The following is a 25,763-nucleotide window of genomic DNA, read 5'->3' on the forward strand; positions in this document are numbered from 1 at the left end:
CTGACTGTCACAGTCCTACCCCTTTAGGCCCTCGTCTTCCAAGGAATGTATGAGCAGCCAATCAAATTCCAAACTCAAGAGGCACAAGTCGTGCCCGAGGTAATCCTCAGTCACTCAACTCCGCCCACCAGCAGCAGGGATTGGCTGCAATTCTTTTTCCTTTGTTTTTTTGGACAACTTAATTCTTGTAGACGGTTAAAGATCATGGAACACATTTAACAGTGCCCAAACCGGGGCATTACTGAGCATTGAGGCCACTATGGCTGCGATGTTAACTATAGCTTCATAGTTGTCACGACAGGCAACATACTAACTCTAGTCCCACTGTTGTCACGACTACCACCACAGTAACTGTACTTACTTGATGTTCATAATCACTCCCATCATAAATGGGAGAGTCCCATTGTTGCCATGTCGACCACCGTTCTAAGCATATTCTTCTAGATGTCTTGACAGCCACCATAATAAATGTAGCCATGACTGCTACTCTACCATGTTATGTGCTCTCCTCAAGGTGAGAGCTAAGCTGCTGGTGCTTAGTCAGCTGTAGCTATAGGAATTCCTCTGCCACAGTGAGGAGCGATTCTCCCTGTGGCCTGCAGAGGGAGACACAGAGTCAAAACAGCCAGTTCAGTTGCTGATGAACCTAGAGCAGTCGAGATCATCCACAAGCAGTGTTTCGTTGTTACATGTGCTGCTATTTAAATACCAGATGAAAGGAGCCCATGGACTGAAGTGGATGCGTTTGATTGATCTCTGTGTCTGTGGTCAAGGAATAATGAGGGAAGGCTTCTGTGGAGCTGCCAAGAACCCCAAGCAAAAGGAAATTCCGTCACTGTGAAGTCTAGTTTAATTTCACCATAAGAATGTCTTACCTGCTTAAAAGGTCCACGTATTGTAACTTTTTTATGTTCAGAAATATGATCTAAACAAAATAATTATCCCATGGTATTAATGAAGGGATTTATGTTTATAGGATTTTATACTGTGTGTTGGACAGTGTGTTGGAAGGGAAAGTGTTGTTGAAGCCTCTATCTCTGTTAACTCTTCCATATTGAATGACCAATGCTCACATTACACACGATCATTCCATTTCACTCACACGCGCTGTGCTTTACACTGCTCCATACCACACTGTTGCACACTCCCCTGTTCACACACACACACACACACACACACACACACACACACACACGCTCAGACACATGCCTCTCTACATTCCACTGCACACACACACTTCACTTCTGATCATTCCTTTGCTCACACCATTGATTTTATACACACACACACACACATAATATACATACACTGTGCATTTTTCTCCAAGTCATTCCACCCTGTCATGTTTTGGCCATGGGCTAAACATGAACAATCACACACAGACTAACACGGCTTATTCTATAACCAGAGGGTAACGGACATAATTAACTAATTTACTTGTGTGGGAATTGCAAGTGTTATTGTTTAGCTCACAAACAAAGGGAGGGAAATGTACTCACTCACACTTTAGGTGGTGGCGTTTAATTGCGGTTGTTATGTTGTGCCTTTGACCTGTTGCTCTGTAACTCGTAGCTTTCCTGTATGGCAGTGCGCCTGTGTTCTTTTTTCATGCAGCGGTAAGAGTCTTATTGAGATTCCTCCAGGAGAATTTTTAATGCAGGTTTGAGTTGTTAGATCATGCGTGAGTGAGTTTGTAGACCACAGCACACACAAGCGCACACACACACACACACACACACACACACACACACACACACACACACACACACACACACACACACACTAAAAGACTTAGGCATACACACTCCTCAGAGGTGTCTCTCCTCCACATGCAAACATGCTTCCTCTACCTCTAACAGTTCTCACCTGTACCTGTTTCAGTTTTTTTTTTTTTTTTTAATATTATAATTTTTATTTTTTAATATTATGTTAACATTGTTTCCTCACAGGTGCTCATGTAATGTCATTGCTTAAATATCTCCTCACCATACTCTCCATGTCAAATGTGAAAGCCTCTGTTACTCCCTTCACTCCACACTCCCTAGTATCCTACCTTCGTCACCTTAGATCACTCATGTGTACTTGTGGGACTTGTCATGCTGTCACACAGGGCTCTGTTACAGCTGCAGGAATGTTTCTAGTCAGTCACATGTCTGTCTTTTTCTTAGACCTGCAGCATCTTTTGTCAGGCCTTAGGGTGTGACGTTTTACCTCAGTTAACCCTCCTGAGTCTTCGGTAGAGATCCAAATGTTTTGTATGATTTAACGACCAGTTGTATGATGGCCAGTAGTCACAGTGTTCAGAGTTCTTTTTTTTTTTTTGTTATCACCCCAGCACCCAGTGTGATATTAAAGGGAAATCGGTTCACGATTGTTAAATGTTTGGCACTTAGTTCTTGTCAGACTTGCTCTGTGTGGCCTGCCACAGGTGAGCGTTCTTGGCTCTCGGTCTTAAAGGGATTACATGTAGTGTTGTGGCCACATGCCCTGTGAGCATTCCACTGCTAAAGCAATTGGTTAAATTGCTGCTGCTGGAGCAGACAGACAGATATACGCACAGACACACACACACACACACACACACACATTTGTGTTTTTACCACCCTCTTACTGATTGACCACAATCTCTGTCTTTGATTTCGCTTGTATCTGATTTCTAAAAGTTAATTGAGATAGAAAAGTGTTTTTAATGTTGCATTATTGTTGAGTTTCAGTCAAAATATCTTTTAAAAATAAGATGCCAATGTGAAATAAACTTTGCTATATTTATGCTAACAGACTATTCCGTCAACGTTTCAGTTTGTTGCTCTTATTTTTAGCACTTAACATTTAGCCATGTGTGTGTTTGTGTGTTTGTGTGTGTGTGTGTGTTTGTTTGTGTGTGTGTGTGTTTGTGTGTGTGAGTGTGCGTTAGGATTGGGGATATGGCCGCTGGTTTCTGAGATCCAAAAGTAAAATCACGCAGAATGAGAGTCAGCTGACCAAGTCACAAGTGCACATACACATGCACACAAAGAGCAGGATTTTCCTCCCCCCATCTTTGGAATGTGTGTGAGGCTTGGATGTGATTCTGTCGTGGCAAACTCTTTATATTGGATCCGTTGGGTGTTTGATTTTGTTTTTTTTTGTGTTTGCATGGATGTGCGTGAGTGACTGTATTTTCCTTACTATCGCTGTGCATGTCAGTTTAGTGTAATATAAACGCATACTAACACCTCATGATGGGCTTACTCAATACTCAAAATATTTAGGGTAGAGGGGAAGCGTGGCAGTGTATGTGTATGAAGTAAGTGTGTGTGAGATGTAAGTGTGTGTGAGAAGTAAGTGTGTGTGTGTGTGAATAAGTGTGTGTGAGATGTGGTGGTTTCAGCAGGGGCTTTGCTGGCTACCAGCAGCACTAGTCATCTGGACTACGGCCACATTTGTTCTCTCCTACTCCATCGCCGTGTTGCTGGGACACACAGACGCAGTACTGCCTTATATCAGGTGAGTGTTCACACGTGCATACTTGCTATGAGTGCTTTACAAGTTGATATGATGAAACTGCCCAGGAGAGTCATCTGTGGTGGATAGGTGGGGAGTGCTTGTGGGAGATGCAAGATAACAGAGGGATTATAAATGACCTTGTGTTCGTGTGTGCCCTAAATATTTTTTTGAGCACTCATCTCATTTAGTGTTTTCTTCCGGTTAAATAAAGCATTATTATCCAAGTAGGCTGTGTAGTTGTTTTAAATAGGAACAATTCAAAGAACATTGAAACACTGTTCATAGAGCTGATGCCTGTGTGCTGATGCATGTGGAGATCATAACCTTTCAATCTTGTATTTGTGCTTGCAGTGACACAGGCACACAGGTTCCAGAGCGCTGTTTGTTTGGGTTCATGCTTTCGGTCACCTCATTCTTAGGTAAGGGTGTCTATCTCAGACTGAAGGACAGGGCTGTGGAGATATGAAAAATGTCTGTTGTAACCAAGAGAATTTCACACAAAACACTGTGTACAGCAATAGATTTCAACCTATGAAAAAAATGTCTCCACATGAAGATTTAATTGGTATCGAGAAAAACCCTTAGTTAAACAGTAAGCTGATGCTATGGCAATACTTAGGTAACTAGATGATGGTGTGAAATGCACTTATGTGTACTTTCCATCGCAAAATGGGACTGTTGACAGACAGGGAATTGATCGTGCTAGATGGTGTTACATTTACATTTAGTAGACACTTGTATCCAAAGTGACTAATAGTAGAGTGCGTTACAAATCAAATGAATTATTATTATTACACAGATATAACATTCATTTTCTATCAGTATTTATGCTCTCTGGTTATCAAACCCATGTCCTTGGTGCTTGCATATTACTTGGAACACTGTTAAGAAAGATGTTGCTGTAAACTTTGGATTTTTAACAATACTGATAAAGTTGTTTACATGCTTCTGAAGAAAAACAAACCAATAGATCAAAACATTTGACAGTCTTCAGATTACCATGCAAACATTCTTTCTATGGTAGATCATTCTATGTGCGTTGCAGGTGCAGCCACAATCTATGTGCGATACAAGCAAGTCCAGACATTAACTTCACCAAGTGAACATGTTCTGCACCTGCTCAACGGTGTGGGCATCATCCTTGGCTACCTCAGCTGCTGTGGAATGTGTATCGTTGCTAACTTTCAGGTAAGGGGAACTGCCTCTGCCAACCTTCAACACCTGAACCCTTAAAAACTACTGAATAGGTTGCTCCACCCCATGGTATATCCCTTTATCATTTGCCCTATTCCTTTCTAGCTGTACTGTTTCTTTAAGTTGGCCCTGGTGCAGGATCCTTGAGCAGAGGGTATTTTCATTCTTCTTTCCCTTGTCTGTCACAGAAAACAGACCTGATTGGTGTACACCTGGTCGGGGCAGGGATGACCTTTGCTGCGGGGGCGCTGTACATCTTGGTTCAGACAGGTGTGTCGTACCGCATGCAGCCCCGTTTCCACGGAACAGGCATCCTGTGGACGCGCACTGCGGTGGGACTGTGGGCGCTGGGCAGCATCGTCACCCGTATCCTTCTGCATAGAAACGGCCTGTAGGGCCTGCTGTATGCAACACCCAGCAAGGGCAGTAGGAGGGAGGGAGCAATACAGACGAGTGGGGATACTGTGAGGGTGATGGGAAGAATTCTGAGAATGACTGATAGAATTATGAGTCAGTGTCACAGGTGATGGTGATGCAGTTAAGATTTTTAGTAAAGTGGGGCACCCAAATGTGATGTGCAGCATTTGGTGTTCAAACTGGTCCGATGATAATACTGAGGGTAGTACATTTTTTGGGTAAGGATGTGTTGACTTCTAAAGGTGGAAGAGGAGGAACATTAAGACGCTGAGAAAAGGGAACGTTACAGAATCGGGTTTAATGTCATGGATGGTCAATTTAGCATGCGTGGATCATTGCCATAGACGGAGCCCATAGAGTAGTTGTCAGTGGACTACCCACAACTATACAGAGAGACACTGAGGTGGAGGGATAAAGCCACTCTTCGAGTAGCTCTTTATTGCTACAGCCAGAGACCATGCTGGCAGAACAAAAGAGTATTTGTTTATCAAACGTCTGTGAAGTTGTGACCCTGAACGTCCCGCAGTATTTGTGTCATCTATCATCATGTATGATGAGGAGCCTGATGTTGACCTTATCACAAAGGAGCGCTGGGAGTCCACAGAGTCGGTGAGTGATGGCGAGGTTTCCTAGGTGATATGGCTGGCAGGAAGTCGAGTCTTTATAAAAGTTGTGCTGCTGCTCCAAGCACACTCATGGTATAGTGCCAGCACAGAGTTAAACACAGGAGAGTGAAAACTGCTCTTGCAATTACTCATTACACAACTGGTGCTTATAAGTCTTAATCACAAGAGACAAGGTCACTGTTTTTTTTATTTTTTTTCCGCCCAGTTTACAGTTTATTTATTTAATATGTGTTTGTGTTTGTTGTAGGGCTATATAGCTCATCTAGTGAGTGCTGCCGCTGAGTGGTCTCTGGCCTTCTCCTTCATTTTCTTCTTCCTCACCTACATACGGGACTTCAAGGTGAGTATGTCCCCAGCCAGTAGCCTACCTCATTCCTGCTGCCACACTGGACGTCTCCTCCTCTCTCATTAGATTAGGGGCTGATGTGATTGGGACTCACAAGACTCTCTTGAGTCCAGTCCAGCTGGCTGTAGGTTTGGGCTGGAACTGAGGCTAGATCTCTATCATTCTTACTTAAGACGCTGCTGAAGAAAATGTATCCACCTGTTTTAATGATTTCACTGAAAGATTTTTTTTTTAAATGTTCAAACTATTTTCAGAAACTTCGACTTCGGGTTCAGGCCATCCTGCAGTGTAACCACCTCTACAACTATGCCCACTATGATGGCCGAGTGCACGTTCACCATGGAGAGCGCTCGCCTCTGCTGGCAGGCAGTATCTAAGATTTACGATTAAGTAGTTGTCTCCCCTGCTGGTGTGGAGTAGGAACAGCAGGTTTTTCCTGGATTGGGTCATTTCCCTGGTATTTCTGCAATATCACTGTGTACACATACACAGGCGTATATTAGATACTGCTTTTAGCATTGTGAATGCTGTCACAATGAGAACCTTGTGGACATGTGGTCTCTTCACTGACTATAGTGATTTATTCACCCTGAGGAACTGAAAGACCTCTGGTGAACTGAGATTTCTGTTTTAGACTGAGAAAGGGGACATACAGAAAGGGGAGGAGGGAGGGAGACAGTAGATGTAAAACCAGGAATCAGTTAATTGAATGTACAATATGTAGTCTATATATATGTTCTGTTGTAATCGATATCAGTTTTATAGGCTTTATATAGCTTTTCTACATTTGATCTGAAAGGTTACATGGCTGTTTTCGATTGTCATGTAAGCGGGATTGCCTGAGGATGTGCTCAGGGAAGACATCTTGATGAAAGGCTCAAGTCTGAGTGATGCTGTCCTCAAAACAATGTCTTACTTACAAAATAAATTCTTTGAATTGTTGCTAACATGGATCAGTTCTTCCTAGAATACATGAGCTCTAAAACCCACTGCCTGAGCTTGCTCTCTCTCTCTCTCTGTACCTCTGTGCAGTCTCTGTGCCTTAAAGGCAGATAAGGAGATCCCATGTTAATGATTACCACCGTGGTAGAACAGAGTGCAGGAGAACAGGAATGAGTAAAAGAAAAGGCTAAAGGAGGTGGAGAAGATGAGGGACGAATGAAATGTCTTGACGGGGATGATTTGATCCTCCCCAATCTTAAAACTACAATCGTCCATGAAACATGTGTATTGACAAAACATATTTTGGCAGTGGCTAAGGAAGTAGCACAATCATCCAGTTCCAAATCAGTTTTCTTCTCATTATTTTATGTCTTCGAGCAAAAGCTTATTTAAATGCCACGTTGCCTTTTTGGGACCAGCTATAAAGATGTATCAGGTATACAACACAAAGGTATACACTCATACCACTCATTCTCTGACTGTATAAGAGATTGAAATGTAATATTGTAAACATGATTCCAGAATAGTTAAGTATTACCAAGAAACGTATTGGTACGTCACATCATTGACCATGTTTCACTACTGGCAACCTACATGATAGACTGGTATGGGGGTGGAAAGTGTAGATACATGCTGAATATTAAAACATTTTCAGGTGTGACATCTGTGTTTCTGCTTTGGATAGAAACAACTAAATCAGTTTTCCAAATATAAAGAATTATGATTCTTTGCCCCACAGCACATAATGTCATCTCACAACAAATATGCAGACAGAACAGCACAGAAAACACTACTACAGAAATGTTAATCTGTATTGATATGATTGGAATGTTTTTGTACAAGATTCAGGGTGTTTTAAAGGGTTAGGGTCTCTCTCTCATGGACTTTACTGTACCAAAGGTGACCAGAAGATGGCAGGTCAACACTAACCTAATGTGCAGGGAACCGCTGTTCGCATTTTGCAGAATCATTTTTATTGTAAAAATCAACATTATAAAACACAATATCTTTAAAAATCCTATGCTGTGTTGACAACAATGGCTCAGTTTCTGGTACCATCAGGACTTCCACCCTGATCACACATGTTTACAGTCCACAGGACTGTCTATGCTGAGGATCAGACGTTTACACAAAACAAAGAGCAACATGACAGTATATGCACATTAAAAAACATACACAAGAAAGAGCTCAGTCACACTATCATATCCTATGGCACACAATTTAAATATTCTACAAATAAGTTTATTCCTAATCTCTTAATTATTCCTATTTACATGCCTAAAAATGGTAACACCCTTGTCGCATATTTGTTTCTTTAAACATTATTGAGGAAACAAACACACTATCTTAGTGTTTCTTAGTCTTCAACTTCTTCATCTTCTCTGCTGCATGATACTCAGCAACCTTCCTCTGGAAAAACCCTGCAAAGGAGAGAGAGAGCGTTCTGTTAGCCACAAACAGTTCCACCCTAAGACAGACACTCAAGTCTGAAGACACAAAGTGCAAAGTTATATGAAGCACTTTGAATCGAGCACATTCTGACATAATGTGTGAGTAATGTCCTTGTGTGAGACTGATTTTCAGTGCATATGGGCTCATTGGTTACCAGGGAAGCATGCTGACATACCTTCCTGAGAAGCAGGCTGCTGCTCTATCTCCTGGATGAAGAGGTCAAACATCTGCGTCTGGATAAACTTCTTGACAAAGTGGCGAGTGTTCTTGGATTCCAGTTCTTTGTAGAACTTCCTTGCCTGGAATACCCCGGGCTCACCAGCCTTGCGCAGAACATGATGAGGGAAATGGCCGACCGTCTTGATGAAGAAGTGTAAGAAGGCCTCAGGCACCACCCTATTCAGTTCCTCCACAGCTGCAATTTAAGCACAGCTGTTTATGACACTGTCCAACCAGTACTTGTTTTCATGGAGATATACCACTAATCTGCATATACCGATATCAAGATATACCATCGGTGAAGCAGGGGGTTGGTGGGCATTGCCCACCCAATGGTAAAATGGGATATTTGAAAACAAAATACATCCCAAAATCCCTGGGGTGAATGAGAATTAGCAGTTCCAAATCAATAATGTGGTACCATACATTCATTAACATACATTCACAACCAACATAAAGGTAAACCAAAAACTAAACACTACTCTTGTTTATGTTTATTAGTATGATATTTCTAACTATTTACAAAGCTCTGGATTTTTAAAGAACATATTCAAATGCCTACTCTTTCAGACAGACAGTGGCAAGTAATATGTAAGCACAGCTCTTACAAGATATTGCTGTCAGATGTGACACGATTTAGCAAACATATTGCCTAACAAAAACACTCTGACAACAAAAGTCACTTCCTCAGAGATCTGCTGTACAGACACAGGAGAACAGCTCTATTGGTAAGTATGAAGAGTATGGTTTCGTTGGTGTGGGTGAGCAGTCCAACTCTGATGTTCTCTGTTTTCAGTTAGCTATCCAGACAGTATGATTGAAACTCACTGGCTTTCTCTGGCCTTGCCTTCAGCGCCTGGAGAATCTCAACTTTAAGCTTGGGTGGAAGAATAGTCTTCTCATCTCCAATCTGCGGATGGACACATCACATACAGACACACAGTAAACACACTAACTCTAATTTATGAAATGTGCAGGTATGAATACAGGCAAAAAATTACTATGACCAAAAGACGTAAAAGGGGAGGAAAAGCGTGTTTTTAAAAACTCACTTCGGAGATGAATGTTTCCTGCCTGTTCTCTGATAAGTCAACCACCAACAGCTGAAAAAAAAGATGACACCGATAACAATGTGGTCAATAGCTTGTGAGAGCCTTCCTGTGGCTCTCGCCGTAAGTCAACATAAACCACTAGTGCAGCCTCTCGGCTTTTGTGACAGGGTTGTAGCTACATGCCGCTGCTCTGTAGCTTACAGCCATCTGTGTGTGAGATTGTGCATACAGACTTTGTGTGAGAACATATGATTGACAGGGGGAAAATGTGTGCATGAGTAATTTAAGACCTAGAAAAGGTCAGCAGACACGGATTGGGATATTTGTAGGAGAGAGATATTTACATCAGTTTGGTCAACCAGGTCGAGAAGGCGCTTCTGCACACCCAGCAGGTATGGCGTCGGTGCCATGACGACATCGATGAGGATCTCGGGAACGATGGGAATTAAGGTGTGCTGCCATGTGAATGGGGAGAGCAGTACGGCCACGGCATGGATCACCTGAGAGAGGGTGCTGTGGAGATGACAGGGCAGAGAGCCCAGAGTAATCAGAGACAGCGCTGAGGACCATACAGTACCAGAGAATCCTTTTCAAAGAACTTTGTGGTACAACTGCATTATTTGGCTATATTATTCTGTTACTCATTATACTGTATGGAGAAGAGACATAGTCGGGGGCAGTTTATTGTATGGCAAGTTTGGATCATTCCTTTTGTAATGGGGTTGATGCATTCCAGACGCAGCTTACTGACAGGCTTCATGAGTGCTCTTGACGAGTAAGAGCAAAGCTGAAGGCTTGTTACTTTTATAGACAGACTAAGAAGTGAGTCATCAGTCCCTGACAAACATGCCTTAGCTTGTGACTGTGTCAATATGCTTATGCACACGTAGAATAGATGTGTGTGTGTGTGTGTGTGTGTGTGTGTGTGTGGAGAGAGAGATTCTGGGGAGGATGTTTGCACAGACAGGTGATTCTGGCCCTAAAGGCCTTCCGTCAGCTTTGCCTTTGGGGAGATCTGTTTCCTGCTATTACTTACGTGTGTGTGTGTGTGTGTGTGTGTGTGTGTGTGTGTGTGTGTGTGTGTGTGTGATGGGGGTGGTGTACCTGAGCTCATCTGCGATGAAGATGACGCGTCTCTCCAACACGGTGGCGGCGAACACCTGTAGCACCTCTTCGTCACTGAGACAACGGAACAGCGTACGGAAATCTACATGCTCCAGACACGAGTCCACCGGCCGTGTCAGACTGATGATCTGCACATAGAAACACATGCAAACTGTCAGGAGACTAACTGAAAACTATGTGTGTGTGTGTGTGTGTGTGTGTGTGTGTGTAAGTGTTTGCATGTGATCAATACACAGTTGTAATCTAAGTGAATACAGTCATATCTAAGGATCTACTATACTCAGACATACACACACACACATACACACCCACTGTTAGTTAAACGTTTCTGTATGGTCATGTGTAACTCAGCACACATATCCTCACACATATCACACCCACACTATCTTAAAAAAAACCATAACAGTTCAAAACTTATGTGTGTGTCGTGAGAATTCTATTTTTGAGAACACTAAAAGGAAGTCATCACCATACGTGTTTGACTGCATGTTTCGCTCTAAGCTGGCACTGTGGTTTATGTAGTGTTTCATATAATTACTAAACTGTCCTGTCTTCAGTGACAAAAACACTGGCCTCTCTGGCCAGGAGTTGCTGTTGTCATCTCCAATTGCTCACTGAAGGGATATTCAGCTACTTATCGGTCCTCTGGGTGTGATGAGTGCATGAAAGTGTGGAAAAGACACCAGTGCTGATGAATGTCTGCGTGTGTGTGTGTGTGTGTGTGTGTGTGTGTGTGTGTGTGTGTGTGTGTGTGTGTTGGTGTGTGTGTGTTGGTGTGTGTGTGTTGGTGTGTGTGTGTTGGTGTGTGTGTGTGTCTGTTTCTGAGAAAGAGACCTCTGTGCCCGCATCAGGGATGAAGCTCTTGATCTTGACAGTTTTCCCAGGGGCCGGAAACGCTGCCTCTCGCAGGCTTTGCATGAAGGGGTATATCATTGCCATGGAAATTTGCCGCCGTTTCTCTACCTCGTCAAAGATCTGCCAAATAAGAGAGAGACAGGGAGGAGGGATGAGCGAGGGGAGTAAATTGGCCAAAACAGGTCACCTGATTTCTAAAACTGTTTAGGAAACAGCCCTTTCTGTTCTCTGTTTCCAATGACTTCTCCAGACTGTAGGAAGGACAGCAGAGCTTCATTAAGGAATTCTCAACTCAGACTTTACACCATTTAGTATTTCCAATCACCTACTATACAAACAGTCTGGCACTTTGTATAATCTTTATGATAAACCCAGATCTCAGATCTCACAGACTCTCAGACCATACTAGCCTCTATCTTTTCATATCTGATGACCCTTGCTTTCTGTATCCATAGATCTTTAAAACAACAGACACTACTCTATCACTCTCTTCATATCACTTGGACTCTAGTTGGCTTGTCTGCTCTCAGCATGGTCTCAATGAGATGGCTGCAGGTGACCTCTGACCCTTCTCACCTGAGAAAAGAGACCAAAGCAGGCCAGCGAACTGATGATGCAGTAGGCCTCTGGCGGGCGTGCACCATTGCCTTTAGGCTAGTGGAGAGAGAGGGATAGAGAGAGAAAGAGAGAGTGAGAGGGAGAGGGAGAGGGAGAGGGAGATATGGGGGATTGGATTCATGCTGACACACTTGAGTAGTTACTGTATATAAATGGCAAGAGAAGCAGAAAATCACCAGCAGTCTCCTGCAGTAGCCATTCCTTCGGCTGCCATCAACTTCAGTCAAGACAAAGGAGAAGGTCTCACTGATCAGGACAGAGGAGAGCAGCATTAGAATAAGAGCATGAATAACTGGGGTTTCTCCCAGCTGTGAGAGCAAGCAATATCAGCTGTGTATGTGTGTTAGGGCAGCACCTGCGGTACTCAGTGAGAGGGGCCCAGTTGATGCCCTCTGGAAAACAGAAGAGGGTGATGGCCTTAAAGGTCTTCTCCTGCTCCTCCTTCTGGAAACGCACCAGACCATCTTTCTGAGAGAGAGAGAGAGAGAGAGAGAGAGAGAGAGATAAACGGACACACTGGAACCACAGCCTTGCTCTAAATAGCATGATTAGCTATTTCGTTGCAGGTAAACAGCAGCTTTTTTCCAAGCCACTGGTCCAACGCTACACTCACTTTAGGAAACTGGTACGTGATCTGTGGCTCATATGCACCCTCTTTAGTCGTCTTCAGGCTGACCACCACCAGGTACTCAAAGAAGAACTGTGCGCTAGAGTAGCGCTGCTCCTTGCCCCTGCTGTCTGAAGATGGGAGATCAGTGGAAGTGTCAGCAGGTTCCTCCTCCTTCAAGACCCCTGTGAAGAGAGACGTGCGATTGGCCAGGTTAGGCTCAGGGAGGGTTTGGGATGTGATGTGATCTGATGTAATCTTGCTTCTCAATCTCAGACTGTCAGTGCAGAAAGTAGCAGGTTTCCAAGTGCATTGTGCTGGCATTCCATAAAACAGAAATGTGGGGAATGTGACATAATAAAAGTCGCACAGAGGAGAATCACATGTGCACCATTCAATTAGTGCCTCTGGCATCTTGCCCTGGCCCCCATATGGTTACTACTTAATATTATTACTAGTTTCAAGAGGTCCTCCTGCTGCAATTAACACCGTTTGTCACAAGTGATTAATCGGACATTATTACACAGCTCTTCTTAATGCTGTAGAATGCTCCATTCACTTGAATGGGGCTTCCCAACGTTCTGCGATCAGTTATTAACCGATAGCTGACCGTTGCTATGCAATAATGACCGCTGTCAAGGAAAGTGGCCTTTTTGCCTCTGATTCACGTCTTTCGTAGCACTCCGCAAATAGTGCGGTAACTTATCAATGTAGTTTCAGCGGACGGTTGAGCAACTGTGTTCTTTGAAGTTCAACGTCTTTGGCGAACTATTTCTCTGCTTTTTAACAGTACGTATAGTAACAAATACATTGTAAAAAGACACACTGTGTAAAGTTATTGATTTGTTTTGTCAAGTAGCCGTATAATAAGCGGGATAATGTATAGAACGCCGGTCATTGTTGGGGTGCTGTTCGCCCTGTTGGGGCTTAAGGCTGATTTATGCTCGGTTACGTAAGCGTAAGCGCAAGCCCAATAGGCCGCGCGAGGCCGCGCAAGCCCCTTGCGTGACTTTTCACGTCTTGCGTGCGTCGGCCCCTTTTTCTAGACTTGCGGCATTTTACGCAAGCCTATTGTTCTGGGTGTGAATTGCTTGGCAACACCCCCAACGCAACGCGTAAGCACCTAGCAATTCATGCTCCCTTTAGAAGCATGCAAGGGCCTTTATTTTCCCGACAATGACCTGCGTTCTATACATTATCCCTTACGTAACCACTGACAAACCACTTCTTGGTACAAGGTGTCAGAGGCACTGACTGGAAGTTACCATTCCATGGAGATCCCCCTGATGGTACTAGCTTGTGTACACAGTGTCTGACTGACTGACCAGTTTGAGCTACAACTACTTCTGAGGAAACGATAACGGACATCACCACCATATCACAGCTGGGTTTAATATTTTACATCTAGCTAGATAAGCTTATACGTGTATATGGCGATAAGCAGAATTCCAGACCACCAAAAAAATAAATCCAATATCTTATTAAAAAACGTCCTTGTAGGAAAACTTTTTCTGTATATGAAAATTCTCTTAACACTCTCCTTGAGAAGAAAAGCTCCCCACTATTTCCCTCTAAGACTATTGTCTCCCTGGTTCTTTCTTCCTGAACACTCCCTCTTGCTGCCAGCAAAACACACACAGAGCCACACACACACAAAAAGACACCTCTTTGTCCCTGAAAAACAAGCAGAATAGCACAGGAGGCAGTTACAGGCCATCAGCTGCCTTTACCATGGCAACAGTCACCATGTGTGCCAACGTTTGTGTGATTTCAATCATCAGCAAAAGAGAAGAATGTCCCTTTCTTAATGCAGCCACAGGAGGCTACTTCCGCATCTCTTAACTGGGGGTGAACACTGTGCTGTGTTGTCAAATTGTTTAATTGAGAGGTATTTTCAACTATACGTTACTAGTACTATATATAACACACATATAGTTAGGACATATGGCTGCCTAGGATTTTTTTTATAAAACTTTTTTTTGATTGGTCATTCAAATCAACTGTATATCTTTTTGGCAATCAAGATGGAAGTGAGTAGAGTCACAGCTCATGGGGTATGTACTGCAAGAGGCTGGATGTTGCATTGTCTGATGTAGTATTATTGTCTAGTGTGATATGTGCAAAGAGAGCTTGGATGTGGCTGCCACCAGAGTGAGAATGGGAAAGGGTGAAGGGGCAGAGTGTGAGCGCTACAATTGTACGTGTCTGTCTGTGTCTGTGTCGCTGTCTGTGAAAGGGAGAGAGACTAAGTGAATGAGAAGCATGCAAAGTAGGTGGCTCTTACTTTCTCTGCTGAATCTCCCCGAGAAGGCGGTCCAGGCAGTGCTGAGCCTGTTCTTCATCATGGTGCTTGTTGTCTCATCCTCGGTTCCTTGGAATCCACCTGCAATGGATGTAGAAGTGGACGCACATTAACCTCTGAGTGTCACAACAGTGTGACACATCTGCTTGGATTTTTCTTGCTTTTCACAGCTGCAAAAATTCCTAACCCACATAGTCTTCATCTCAGTGGCAGTGCCCTAGCTGCTGGATTAATGTGTATTTAACTTAATGTGTCAAAACTGGTGTGTGTGCACTTGCCTGACAGCAACTGCCTATAGAGGATCCAGAGATTACCCAGATCTATTCCAAAGTCACCTGCTGTTGTAAATATATATATATATATATATATATATATATATATATATATATATATATATGTATTTCAGTTTGTTCTACAATTATCTATTTCAGTCAAAGTATGCGAACGCTCTGATTTTTGTGTAGGAAAAAATAGGTTGCTTTTGCACAAATATTTTGGAAGTCCAATGTGTTAACTGCCTGCCATGAGAGTGAGGTAGAGATGCATCCCATTGATCAGGCCTGCTGTGACTAGTAGCCCTTGAGGCACTGAGCTTGGGCATGTTGAGGCAACAGCACCGTGTAACGTCAGGCCGTTCTAAAGGTTGGGTTTCACTCTCCTACACTTCACTTTTACTCAATAATACAAATATCTGCCGAATTACTTTTAAACAGATGCCCTTTCTTAATCCATGACTTTAGCGCTCACAAACACATGTCAGCAGTTATCTGATCGCTAGCGACACCGTCCACCGCACTAAAATGCTTAAGGCATATCATTAGTGCCTGAAGCCCGGCTATTTCTGTTGCATGCTTATTTCACCGTTGTAAGTCTGTAAACATTACCGGAGAGATAAGGGCTGAGAAATGAAAAGGGCACTGACGTAACGCAGCTTACTCAAATACATGGGAGCAAACATAGACTACCCGGACAATTCACTGTACATCTACTTAAAATGAGAGGTCAAAGAGAATAAGAGATTACACCGCAGTAGTAATAAGAACACGTAATTGTGTATGCTAAAGTAATGCTTTAAAGAGATGTAGGCTACTTACAAAACAGATTGCGGACCAATGCCAAACAAGAAGCAAAGCAAAACAGCTGCTTGTTTCACAACGGCAGCCAAGTCTTCGTCAATTCTGCAAAATGCGGCTAATACATTACTGCTCACTCCAGAGGTATTTCCAACTCTTCACTACTTAGAGTCCAAAAGTTTAGCGATTCTCTTTCCAGCACGAGGTCTCAACACCGTCCAGAGTAGGACAGTCCAGCTAGAAACAACTGTGACTGTAGGCTTATCATTCCATATCGGCAGTGGACCATACGAAGTTGAGGTGATACTTAAGTTACTGGAATTTACCCTATTGATCAAAAATGTTGTTCGTTTCTTTTTCGATGATGGTTTCCCAGTTCGCAGATCAGTTGGTCTACAGCAGTCTATGTCGTGCGACACGGGCAGGTTCGCTTCCCTGCGCAGGTTGGTACTTGCTCATTATTGTCAATTGGCCAATGGAGTAAGACTAGTGTGACAAAGACTACCGACAAAGCTGGCGAGAATGTTTTCGTTAGAACTGAAGGGAGTACGCTATGTGTCAAGTAGTATTGCCTCAAGTAGCAGTGAACATTTGCTCTTTGTTCAGGCTTTATTTATCCTTTCTGTAATACGGTTGTCATTGTTGCTGCTGAAGTAGAAATGCCCTCTCGGGAATAACACTGTTGGAATGCGCGTAGATCAAGAAGGATGTTCAAGTTACCTGTTGCTATCTCTGTGTACTGAGGTGATGCTTGGTCTTTAGCTTCTCCTTCAAAGGTTTCTAGGGGCAAGTCCTCCCCATTGCCTGAACAGAATTTTACCGTTAACCTGTCCATGGACATGTATACTAGGACATACATCTGTCATCAGTTTATTAATTTGTTAAATATTACTAAAGTGATTCATACAGTTTCATAGTTAAAGACAACAGTACTGTTAATGTATTACTAAAACAGCACAATCTTTTGAACAGTTTTCTGTTGTGTTCTGCCAGAGGTGAATGTGCCCCTCTCCTTGCTGCTGTGAGCTTGATGACTGTAATGAAGATTTGTGGAGGAAGACTCACCCTTTTGCCCTCTGTCCCGAACTGAGGAAAAGGAACGCAGCGCTCTCCTCATGGAAAAGCTCTCATCACTATCGGAGGGCTTTCCTTAAGATAGAGAATATTCCTCAGTGTATCAGATCCATTAATCTTCATTCAAACTGTATTCTTTCTACGTACCACATTTCAATCAGTATTAGCATCTATTATGTTAGTATTTTAGCTAAAGTACAGCTCTAGTTCCTGTTTGCTGTCACATTGCTGATGTGCAGTCCGACTGAGTCATTGCTGTGAGCCATGGCACAGCTGGTGATGTTCGTGTGAAGGGAGAAAGAAAGACATCTTAGATTACAAAGAGAGGAGAGGAGAGGAGAGGAGAGAGGTGTTGAACATACTTTTGATACGAAGGGAAGAGAAGCTCCAGGCCCTCCTGTGAGACTTTGCTGTCTCTTGTTCTTCCTCCATATCGACCTGTCTGGACTACAAGAGATGGTCTGGTCATCAAATGTCACAGTGATGGCACATAACCTATAATCACCCCGTTGCAGACCCTTCCCTTCCATCTTTAAAGAGACTGTGAATGGAGATGGGAAAAGCAGAATCTGGGATTATCCTGATTTCATTTTACAAATAGATTTTTGGATTGTCACAACAGCGGATTCTCTCTTTTTTACCTCCTTAATGTCAGCTGGGGAAATGAAAACCCACGTATCAATACAGTTCATTTTCCTTAAAACAAACGTTTGACGTGGTCTTAGTGGAACTATGTACAGTGTATGACACCCCTTCACTTTTTCCAAATTTTGTTATGTTACAGCTTAATATCCAATACAAGTGTTCAGGCCCTTTGCTATGACACTTAAAATTTAGCTCAGGTGCCTCCCATTTCTCTTGATCATCGTTGAGATGTTTCTACACCTTGATTGGAGTCCAGCTGTGGTAAATTCAATTGATTGGATGTCATTTGGGGGAAAAAACACCTCTCAGTATAAGGTATCACAGCTGCCATAGGGTTCTTTCACGCAAAGCGCGCCGTACCATAGGAATCGATGCATTTTCTAGCATCCCGTTTAAAAAAAAAAAAAAACGCTTAAAAAAAACCCAAAGCATATCAGAGAAAAAACAAGCCATGTGATTGAAGTAACTCCCTGCAGGGATAGGATTGTGTTGAGGCTCAGATCTTGGGAAGGGTACAAGAAATGTCTGCTGTATTTGCAGGTTCCCAAGAGCACAGTGGCTTTCATAATTCTTAAGTGGAAGATGTTTGGAACAACCAGGACTTTAGAACTGAGCAACTACCGGAGAAGGGCCTTGGTAAGAGAGGGTGACCAAAAACCTGATGGTCACTTTGGCTGTGCTCCAGAGATCCTGTGTGGCGATATGACAAACGTCCAGAAGGACAACCATCACTGCAACACTATACCGATCTGGGGAGCATCTGCCCGCTTGGAGTTGGCAAAAAAAAGAGACTCTCTCAGACTGTAAGAAACTAGATTCCCTAGTCTCATGAAACCAAGATTGAACTGTTTGGCCTCAATTCTAAGCATCGTGTCTTGATGAAATCTGGCACAGCTCATAATCTGCCCAATACCATCCCAACGGTGAAGCATGTTGGTGGCGGCACCATGCTGTGGCTGGTGGTGGGGGTGTTTTTCAGCGGCAAGGACTGGGGGCGCTGGTCAGGGTTGAAGGAAAGCGGAATAGAGCAAAGTAAAGAGATATCCTTAAAGTTCCTCTCCTGGCATTGATTAAACCCCTGAACTCATCTCTGTTCCTCAATTTCTTTTTTCATAATCCCTTCATGCCCTTAAACTCTCTTGGATATAACTCTACACCTCTGCCTCATTTAGTACAGCTGAGCTATGAGTTTTTGAGACTGTCATTGGTACACTGCAAGGTCTTAATTCTTCACTTTGCAATTATGGGGTATTGAGGGTAGATTGATGAGGGAGAGGAAAATTAATTTAAACAATTTTAGCGAAAGGCTGCAACATGGCAAAATGTGGATATGCTGTGGAGGAACAGTTGAGCATGATATCTGTTGTGAAAGAACCATGGGCTGTTTTGTGGAGGTACATAAGTGTGGCATGCATACTTCAATAATGAATATTTGTAAACAGCAAAATCCACTGTGTCGGTTTAAGACATAATTGATGAATTGGTCCTGTAATGTCTGACTTTTGTCCTGAATCAATATTTTGGTCCTGTTATGTTAACTCCTGTTGCCAAATAAGGCTTTGCTTGGAGTGCAGGCACACCCTTCTGTCCAGGTGTCACATGAGGGAAAGGGATGACTCATGAAGGTGTCCATGCTGGCCACAGCCGTTAAGCTGTCTAATCAGCCTCTGACTTGAGGCTCAGAAGAAGGCCACACAAAGTGCGATATAGCTGTTTGGCTAAGATGCAACTTTGGAATATCCTCACATACTTTGATTTGGCTTAGTGGACCAGCGCCAAGACAGAAATATCTGACAGCCTTAGGGCAGTGATGCAAAACAAAAACCAGTAGAACTGAGATCAGGGCACTTAAACTTCTCTTTGTGGAGACAGACTTTTAGAATTCACTAAGTCAAATTATGTGTTGATTCAATTGATATAGAGTCACTCTATTTGTAGTCACATGGTCGTTGGGGTTCTTTGAGATATCACTCCAATAAACTGCAGTATCCTACGCAGTAAGAATGGGAAGTCCTCATCCAATTTTGTCCTGACTTCCTGTATCGAAAGAAATGCTACCTCTTCTCCTCTGTCTGTTTATTTCTGTGTTTTAGTGATGGCGTCCGAGGCAGGACCTCATCAGCTCTATATATAGCCAGCGGTATTCTCTCAGGCCCTCTGAGCCGCTCCTCGTCTTTTAGCTGCCGCACTGAGGGGACGCAGAGCTTTACAGATGTTATGAGTCAGTCCAATGCTGTTTGTGCTGTTATTGTGTTGGTTGCACGAGTCCCGGGAGAGGCTGCAAAGCATTCGGAAAATCCATGGTGACAGTTTTGTGTCTAGTCTGTCTTTCAGTACTGTCCTCTGGTCAAATTATCTACATTTTTGTTGAAAGGTCAGCAGAGGTGCTGTCTGAGAGGGTTTTCTAGGGATGTCTCATGCGAATCTGACCTTAGGAGTCACAGTAAGGTTTAAGTTGGGGGTTGGTTTCCATGTGACATAAAACTTGGCACTTTGATACCAAATATTTGGTGGGACCAATATTGGGTGTACGGCAGAAGAATCATATGGAGACCTGTGTATCTGGCCGCTCTGATCTAAATCTCCACTGTTGTTGGTGCAGGGGGTGGTGTGTGTGTGTGTGTGTGTCAGGGGGAGGGTGGTGTCAGGCAGCGTCAGGCTGTGGGGGTGGTGTGTTAAATTTGGGTCAGACTGTTTTTGGAGGGTCTCTACTTGGTCTTTTCCCCTCCCTCTGAGCTCAGGGGTATTTTAATCCCCCTACCCCTTCCCCCTACTTGGGTTCTCTGAATGGGAAGCCGGATGTGTCCAGCTCCCACCCCTCCAGGCGGCAAAGGGACATGTCTACATAGACACATTCAAATGTCTTCTCCACTCATGTCTGTCACTTCCCTGTCCCATCTGGACTTCATTGCGATCAGAGACCCAGATGTGTGTCCTTTGTGTTCTCAGTTACATCTGGTGGGGACATTTTTTCCTTAACATATATCTAAAGACATGACTTTAGTCTACTATAGTTATCTGTCTTATCACCTACCAACCCTATCTTTCATCTGCTCTTGTCCACTATAAAACATCTTCTTGTTTTTTTCTGGACAACAATCGGCATGGGATGCTAAAATTGAATTGGGTAAGCCCTACTGTTTACATATGTCTACTACAGTGACACTTGGCATTGCACAGTTTATGTTATTTTCTATTAGCAGTGGCAAGCATTTTGTATTCTGGAATTTTGCTAGTGTTCTATATATATCTCATATCCATCTATTCATCTCTTTTCCAGTTCTCTCTGCCTTCACACAAAATATGGATCTGAGGACAAACATGAAATTCATCTGCCTTGTTTCAAATTCTGAAAATGTTTGCTTAAATGTTTGTGCTTTCTTGAACTGGTAGAAATGTGCACACATACAAAGTATAGAAGCTAGCATGGTCCAATGCTATGACATAATCAGGCAGCCCTCAACAGCATGACTTAGTCATCACAGTAGGATGAACATGATCTAGTTCAGTGGTTCTCAACCGGGGGTACGCGTACCCCTGGGGGTACGTGAAGGTAGTCCAGGGGGTACGTGAGATTTAAAAAAAAAAAATATTTAAAATAAGCCTCCATCCAAAAATCATTTAAAAATACTTATTATACGGCTCTTCAGAATGTTCCAAAATGTACGTTGATTTGTATGGGCCATATGTGGGTTAAATGTCTGCGCTCGCAGGTTTGTAATTCCTTGATATTCACTGCTGCGTAAAGTTTATCACCGCTGTCATTGGCAACGCGTTTTTTGCTTCTAATTCACATTGCATAATATTATCATTCCGCAAGTAGTCCGGTTAGTTAACGTAACGGAAGGTCATTGAAACTTGAAGTCAGAAGGTGGATTGCTCAGCATTTGCGTGCAGAACTATTTTTTTCGTAGCGGAAATCACAAAATGACAACAAACTCATTCAAAAGAGGTATTCTGGAGGAATGTCTTCTATCGTTTTGGCAAGTAACTGTATAATAAGCGCGTTTTTTTTCTCGCGAAAACATGGGAGCTGAACACACACAACTGCTGCTGCACACAGAAGTGCGTTGGCTCTCTCGAGGGAGAATACTCAAACGGCTGTTGAAATTACGATCTGAAGTACAGACCTTTCTGATTGAGCACAGATCCCCCAATGCCACACAGACTGGCTTGCAAATATGTGCTATCTGGCAGATATATTCAGCAAACTGAACGAACTGAATATGTCTGCAGGGAAAGGACACCAGCATTTTAAACCTGTATGACAAGGTGGGAGGCTTCCCGAAGAAAGCAGAGCTGTGGAGAAGAGCCTCTGCACAGGGGGATTTCACCTGCTTTCCTCAGATTGATGATTTTCTCTCTAGTGAGGATGTGGACAGAGCTTCAGTCCAGTTGGTCATCGTGGGACATTAGACCAATTTTATTCAACATTTTAATTTTCAATTTCCTACTTTCCTGACATGGAGGAGAAATCTACACAGCTGGATTGGGTGAAAAACCCATTTCTCTTGTCCGAAGCATGTGGAAGCTCTGTCACTAATCAGGAAACACTCATGGAAGTGTCACCTGACCGTGGGCTCCAGATGAAGTTTGCCACATCCACACTCACACAGTTTTGGATGTGTGTGAAGCAGGAGCACCCTGACCTGGGAGAGAAAGCTTTGGAGCAGCTACTACCCTATGCCTCCACATATTTATGTGAGGCCTCCTTCTCTGCAATGACTGTGATCAAAACAAAGCAGAGAAACAGACTGTGCCTGGAGAAGAGCTTGATCACAGCAGTTGCCTCCTTGCCACCAAGACTTACAAAGATTTTCAGCGAAGCATAAGCACAAGTTTCTTACTAAAATGTAATTGCAAACGCACTCAGTTCAATGCCACAATATTCAATGTTCAATCTTCAGTGCTGACAGTTTAATAAATCAGACAATGATGGCATAGAGCTGTGTATAACATATTTTTTTTCAATCAAAAATGCTTTGCGCTGGTTAGGGGGTACTTGGCTGAAAAAATATTTCACAGGGGGTACAAAACTGAAAAAAGGTTGAGAACCACTGATCTAGTTTATGATTGATCTTATGCTGCTTTGGTCAGTTCCAGTATCTCCTTTGGACTGAGCTCCATGTAATCTAGTCTGTAGTGATTTAGAATGTCTCGCACCACAGAAGCAAAGACTTGCTTCACAGCTGCTCGGGTCTGTGTTTAACCATTGTCAGAGAGGAAACCTTCAACCGGAGCCTTCCTTAGAGCTTCACTTCTTCTCTCATCCACTAGTGCAAGAGGTGTGCAACAAGTATCACTGTCAGTGAATCTCCACAACTGTACATTTTATGACTTTTTGAGTGTGGACCTTCATTGAAGTAAATATTTGATGATGGTACATGACCAAAATGAGCTAATAAAGTAACTAACTTGTAATTTTGACTCCTATGTTTGCAGCTGACACAGTGACTATTAGCAGCCTTTGAGACAAGCCTCAACTTGCTCAAAGATGCAGTGCCAGTCTGAATGACAGGTTATTAGGCAATGAATACCTGTTCAGCAGAGGATCTAGTCTCTCAGCCAAAGCTCCGCCAACAGGTCAGATTCAAACCAAAATCCCGCATTGCTTTCCCTCTCTACCATGAACGTGGGTAAGTACCTGTCCTTGATGTGAAAACCTGTCCTCATAGCTGTCTCCTTACCTCTAGATATTGTTTTGGATTTTTTTAGAGGAGTTATATTTCAATAAGTTTCTCTCTGTTTTCACTTCTCTAACCCTCATGGATGCCCTTTTCTCACTTGTCATCAGCAAAAGAGGAAGAAACAGAGTACAGTTGGCCCACCATGCTTGCTACCACAGGATGTAAAAGTGAAACCGGAATCGTCAGCGCTTGTGTTGAAATGTTCAAACAGAGTTGTCCCATGTAAACATGAATAAATAATTGCGATGTGGGGGAAAACCAGTGGTAGGCACTTGTATTATATAAATATGTTTATTTGGATTCATATTACTTTGAAAGGTTCGGACTCACTTGATGTACAAGCAAGAAGTGAAAGTACATCTCATGGAAGAATGCTTTATTTCATTCACAGTACACATTTCATCCATTTTCTGGAGCAGAACCCCTGGATTTGCCTATTTAAATTATGTTTTTCAGTAAGCTTTGTAAGGTTAAGGTTATGTTTTCACAGTAGAAATTTGCCATATGGAAAGTTATGGCGAGTTGAGTTGCACAAGTGTAAACGTTTGAAATTTGTCAATGTGTTATTTTCTTTGTCATAAAGTACATGGTCCATAGATTATGCTAGATGTCAGAATCATAAAAGTAATGTGTGGATTGCTATAGTTTGTGTGTGTTCAATATGGTATTTCCTGACAGTATGTCAACAAGTAACATTCCTTGTCTGTCTTTTCCTGTCAACTCTCACTGGTTATTTTCCACCTATATGTGAAAAAGCCACTGTGAACTGACCTACATGCACAGTCACACTACTGCTTGGCTTGACCACAGCCCTAAAGAACACAATGAACCACAGACTGGTCTCTGTGCGAACATAAACAACATGTATAAACAGCAGGTGTGAAACACCAGTGTGAGAGAACCTTGAACATGGCGTTTGGGATCAGTGGACTCACCTCTGTGTTGGTATGTCTGAGGGTGACCCTTAGAGCTGGCCTGCACCTGTTGCCCTCAGCTGCACCTGTGTGCTCAGTGCCTTCCCTTCAGCTCAGCCTCAGCTTCACCTGAGCAGCAGCTCCCATAGTCAGCCACCAGTGTCCAGTATTTTCCGGGTCTCTCCCCTGCCACCACCACCCAGTCACTATTTCAGTCTGCCGTCAATCTCTCACGCTCACTCCCTTGTGACGAGACGTTGTCTCTGTACAAAAGAGATCGCAAGTGTGCAGGGCACCACTGTCGTGCTGCTTGCTTCTGGGGCAGAGAATGGTGTGCGTTTGAGGAAGTGAGAGAGAAAGTGTACTTTGCTTCATGACCTAGCCCTAAACAGGGGGGGGTTTCCGTGTCTGTAACTAAAGTGCAACCTGTCAGGCGAGTGTAACTGCTACCTGCATACAGGATCAGCATGGGTGTGTGAGCCGTGAGGTGGCTTGTCTAATTTGCTTGTGATTTGTCCTGGCAACACGCAAATACTGCCACTGTTACTGAGTCACAGTGTTTTGACCTGTGTCACTGTAGTTGATCTAGGACCTTAATTAAGTCTCAAGGACACAGAGGAGGACACGTGTGAGAACTGAGCACCTCTGACTTCTCATAAGTGACCTATCTATAAGCTTCCATGTGAGTTTCATGTAAGTCTTCCATATTTGTAGAGTCAACATTGGGCAGGCCCTGGGCTCTTTATAGTGCCTTAAGTCAACATTATAAAACCTGATGATGATTGAGATGGAGGCTGAAAGAAATTTGGGATGATGAACTTAAACACAGTTATACAGGGCTTAACAAAATGAATGCACACACCGATTAGTAAGTTATAAAGTGCTATTACCCCTCCTGCTGGCGAACAGTTAAAACTACAAATACAATCTCTTGAGTGGCTGATAAGGTCTCCTTTGACCTAGAGAAGTCTACTGTCAGAATATACCACAATAGGTGTTGTCAGGTGTTGTCCATCTGAGGGTTTGAGGAACCTCTGACCCATCAATGCCTTCTGTAAAGGGACGTGCCGGACTCAGGGCATTGTGTGTGGTAAGACGCACACTATGCTTTTTGTGTAGACTTTTGAAA

At 43.1% G+C, this 25,763-nt stretch overlaps 2 protein-coding genes and 1 long non-coding RNA gene across 5 annotated transcripts; 2 read left to right on the forward strand and 1 right to left on the reverse strand.

The window, feature by feature from the left end:
- Positions 1-3,355: 3,355 nt before the first annotated feature.
- dram2a (DNA-damage regulated autophagy modulator 2a) lies at positions 3,356-6,446 on the forward strand (the record flags this gene model as incomplete). Its single annotated transcript, XM_080854079.1, has 7 exons — positions 3,356-3,486; positions 3,838-3,905; positions 4,532-4,674; positions 4,869-5,046; positions 5,624-5,706; positions 5,971-6,063; positions 6,324-6,446. The coding sequence occupies 7 exons, from the start codon at positions 3,356-3,358 to the stop codon at positions 6,444-6,446; spliced, it is 819 nt and encodes a 272-aa protein (XP_080710205.1).
- A 1,539-nt stretch (positions 6,447-7,985) lies between these two features.
- LOC308377413 (DENN domain-containing protein 2D-like) lies at positions 7,986-19,368 on the reverse strand. Of its 3 annotated transcripts, XM_080854066.1 has the most exons (15): positions 17,751-19,368; positions 17,380-17,463; positions 17,035-17,118; positions 15,224-15,322; positions 12,946-13,124; positions 12,688-12,800; positions 12,509-12,578; positions 12,291-12,368; positions 11,694-11,834; positions 10,839-10,987; positions 10,079-10,247; positions 9,735-9,785; positions 9,511-9,592; positions 8,639-8,878; positions 7,986-8,432 (listed from the first exon to the last, which is right to left on the reverse strand). In XM_080854066.1, exons 1-15 carry the CDS (start codon positions 17,818-17,820, stop codon positions 8,359-8,361), a joined length of 1,683 nt encoding a protein of 560 aa, XP_080710192.1. In that variant the 5' UTR covers positions 17,821-19,368; the 3' UTR covers positions 7,986-8,358. The 3 variants fall into 3 exon arrangements, with proteins under 3 accessions (XP_080710192.1, XP_080710190.1, XP_080710191.1); XM_080854064.1 differs by lacking the exons at positions 17,035-17,118; positions 17,380-17,463; positions 17,751-19,368 and adding an exon at positions 16,336-16,901 and having other exon boundaries at positions 12,476-12,578; XM_080854065.1 differs by lacking the exons at positions 17,035-17,118; positions 17,380-17,463; positions 17,751-19,368 and adding an exon at positions 16,336-16,900.
- Positions 19,369-23,201: 3,833 nt separating this feature from the next.
- LOC308377430 lies at positions 23,202-24,099 on the forward strand. The gene is made up of 3 exons (XR_013968937.1): positions 23,202-23,318; positions 23,476-23,616; positions 23,828-24,099. It is a non-coding gene; the product is annotated as an uncharacterized lncRNA (long non-coding RNA).
- The last annotated feature ends 1,664 nt before the right edge of the window (positions 24,100-25,763 follow it).

Source organism: Sprattus sprattus (genome assembly GCF_963457725.1).
Source record: "Sprattus sprattus genome assembly, chromosome: 16".
NCBI lineage: Eukaryota > Metazoa > Chordata > Actinopteri > Clupeiformes > Clupeidae > Sprattus > Sprattus sprattus.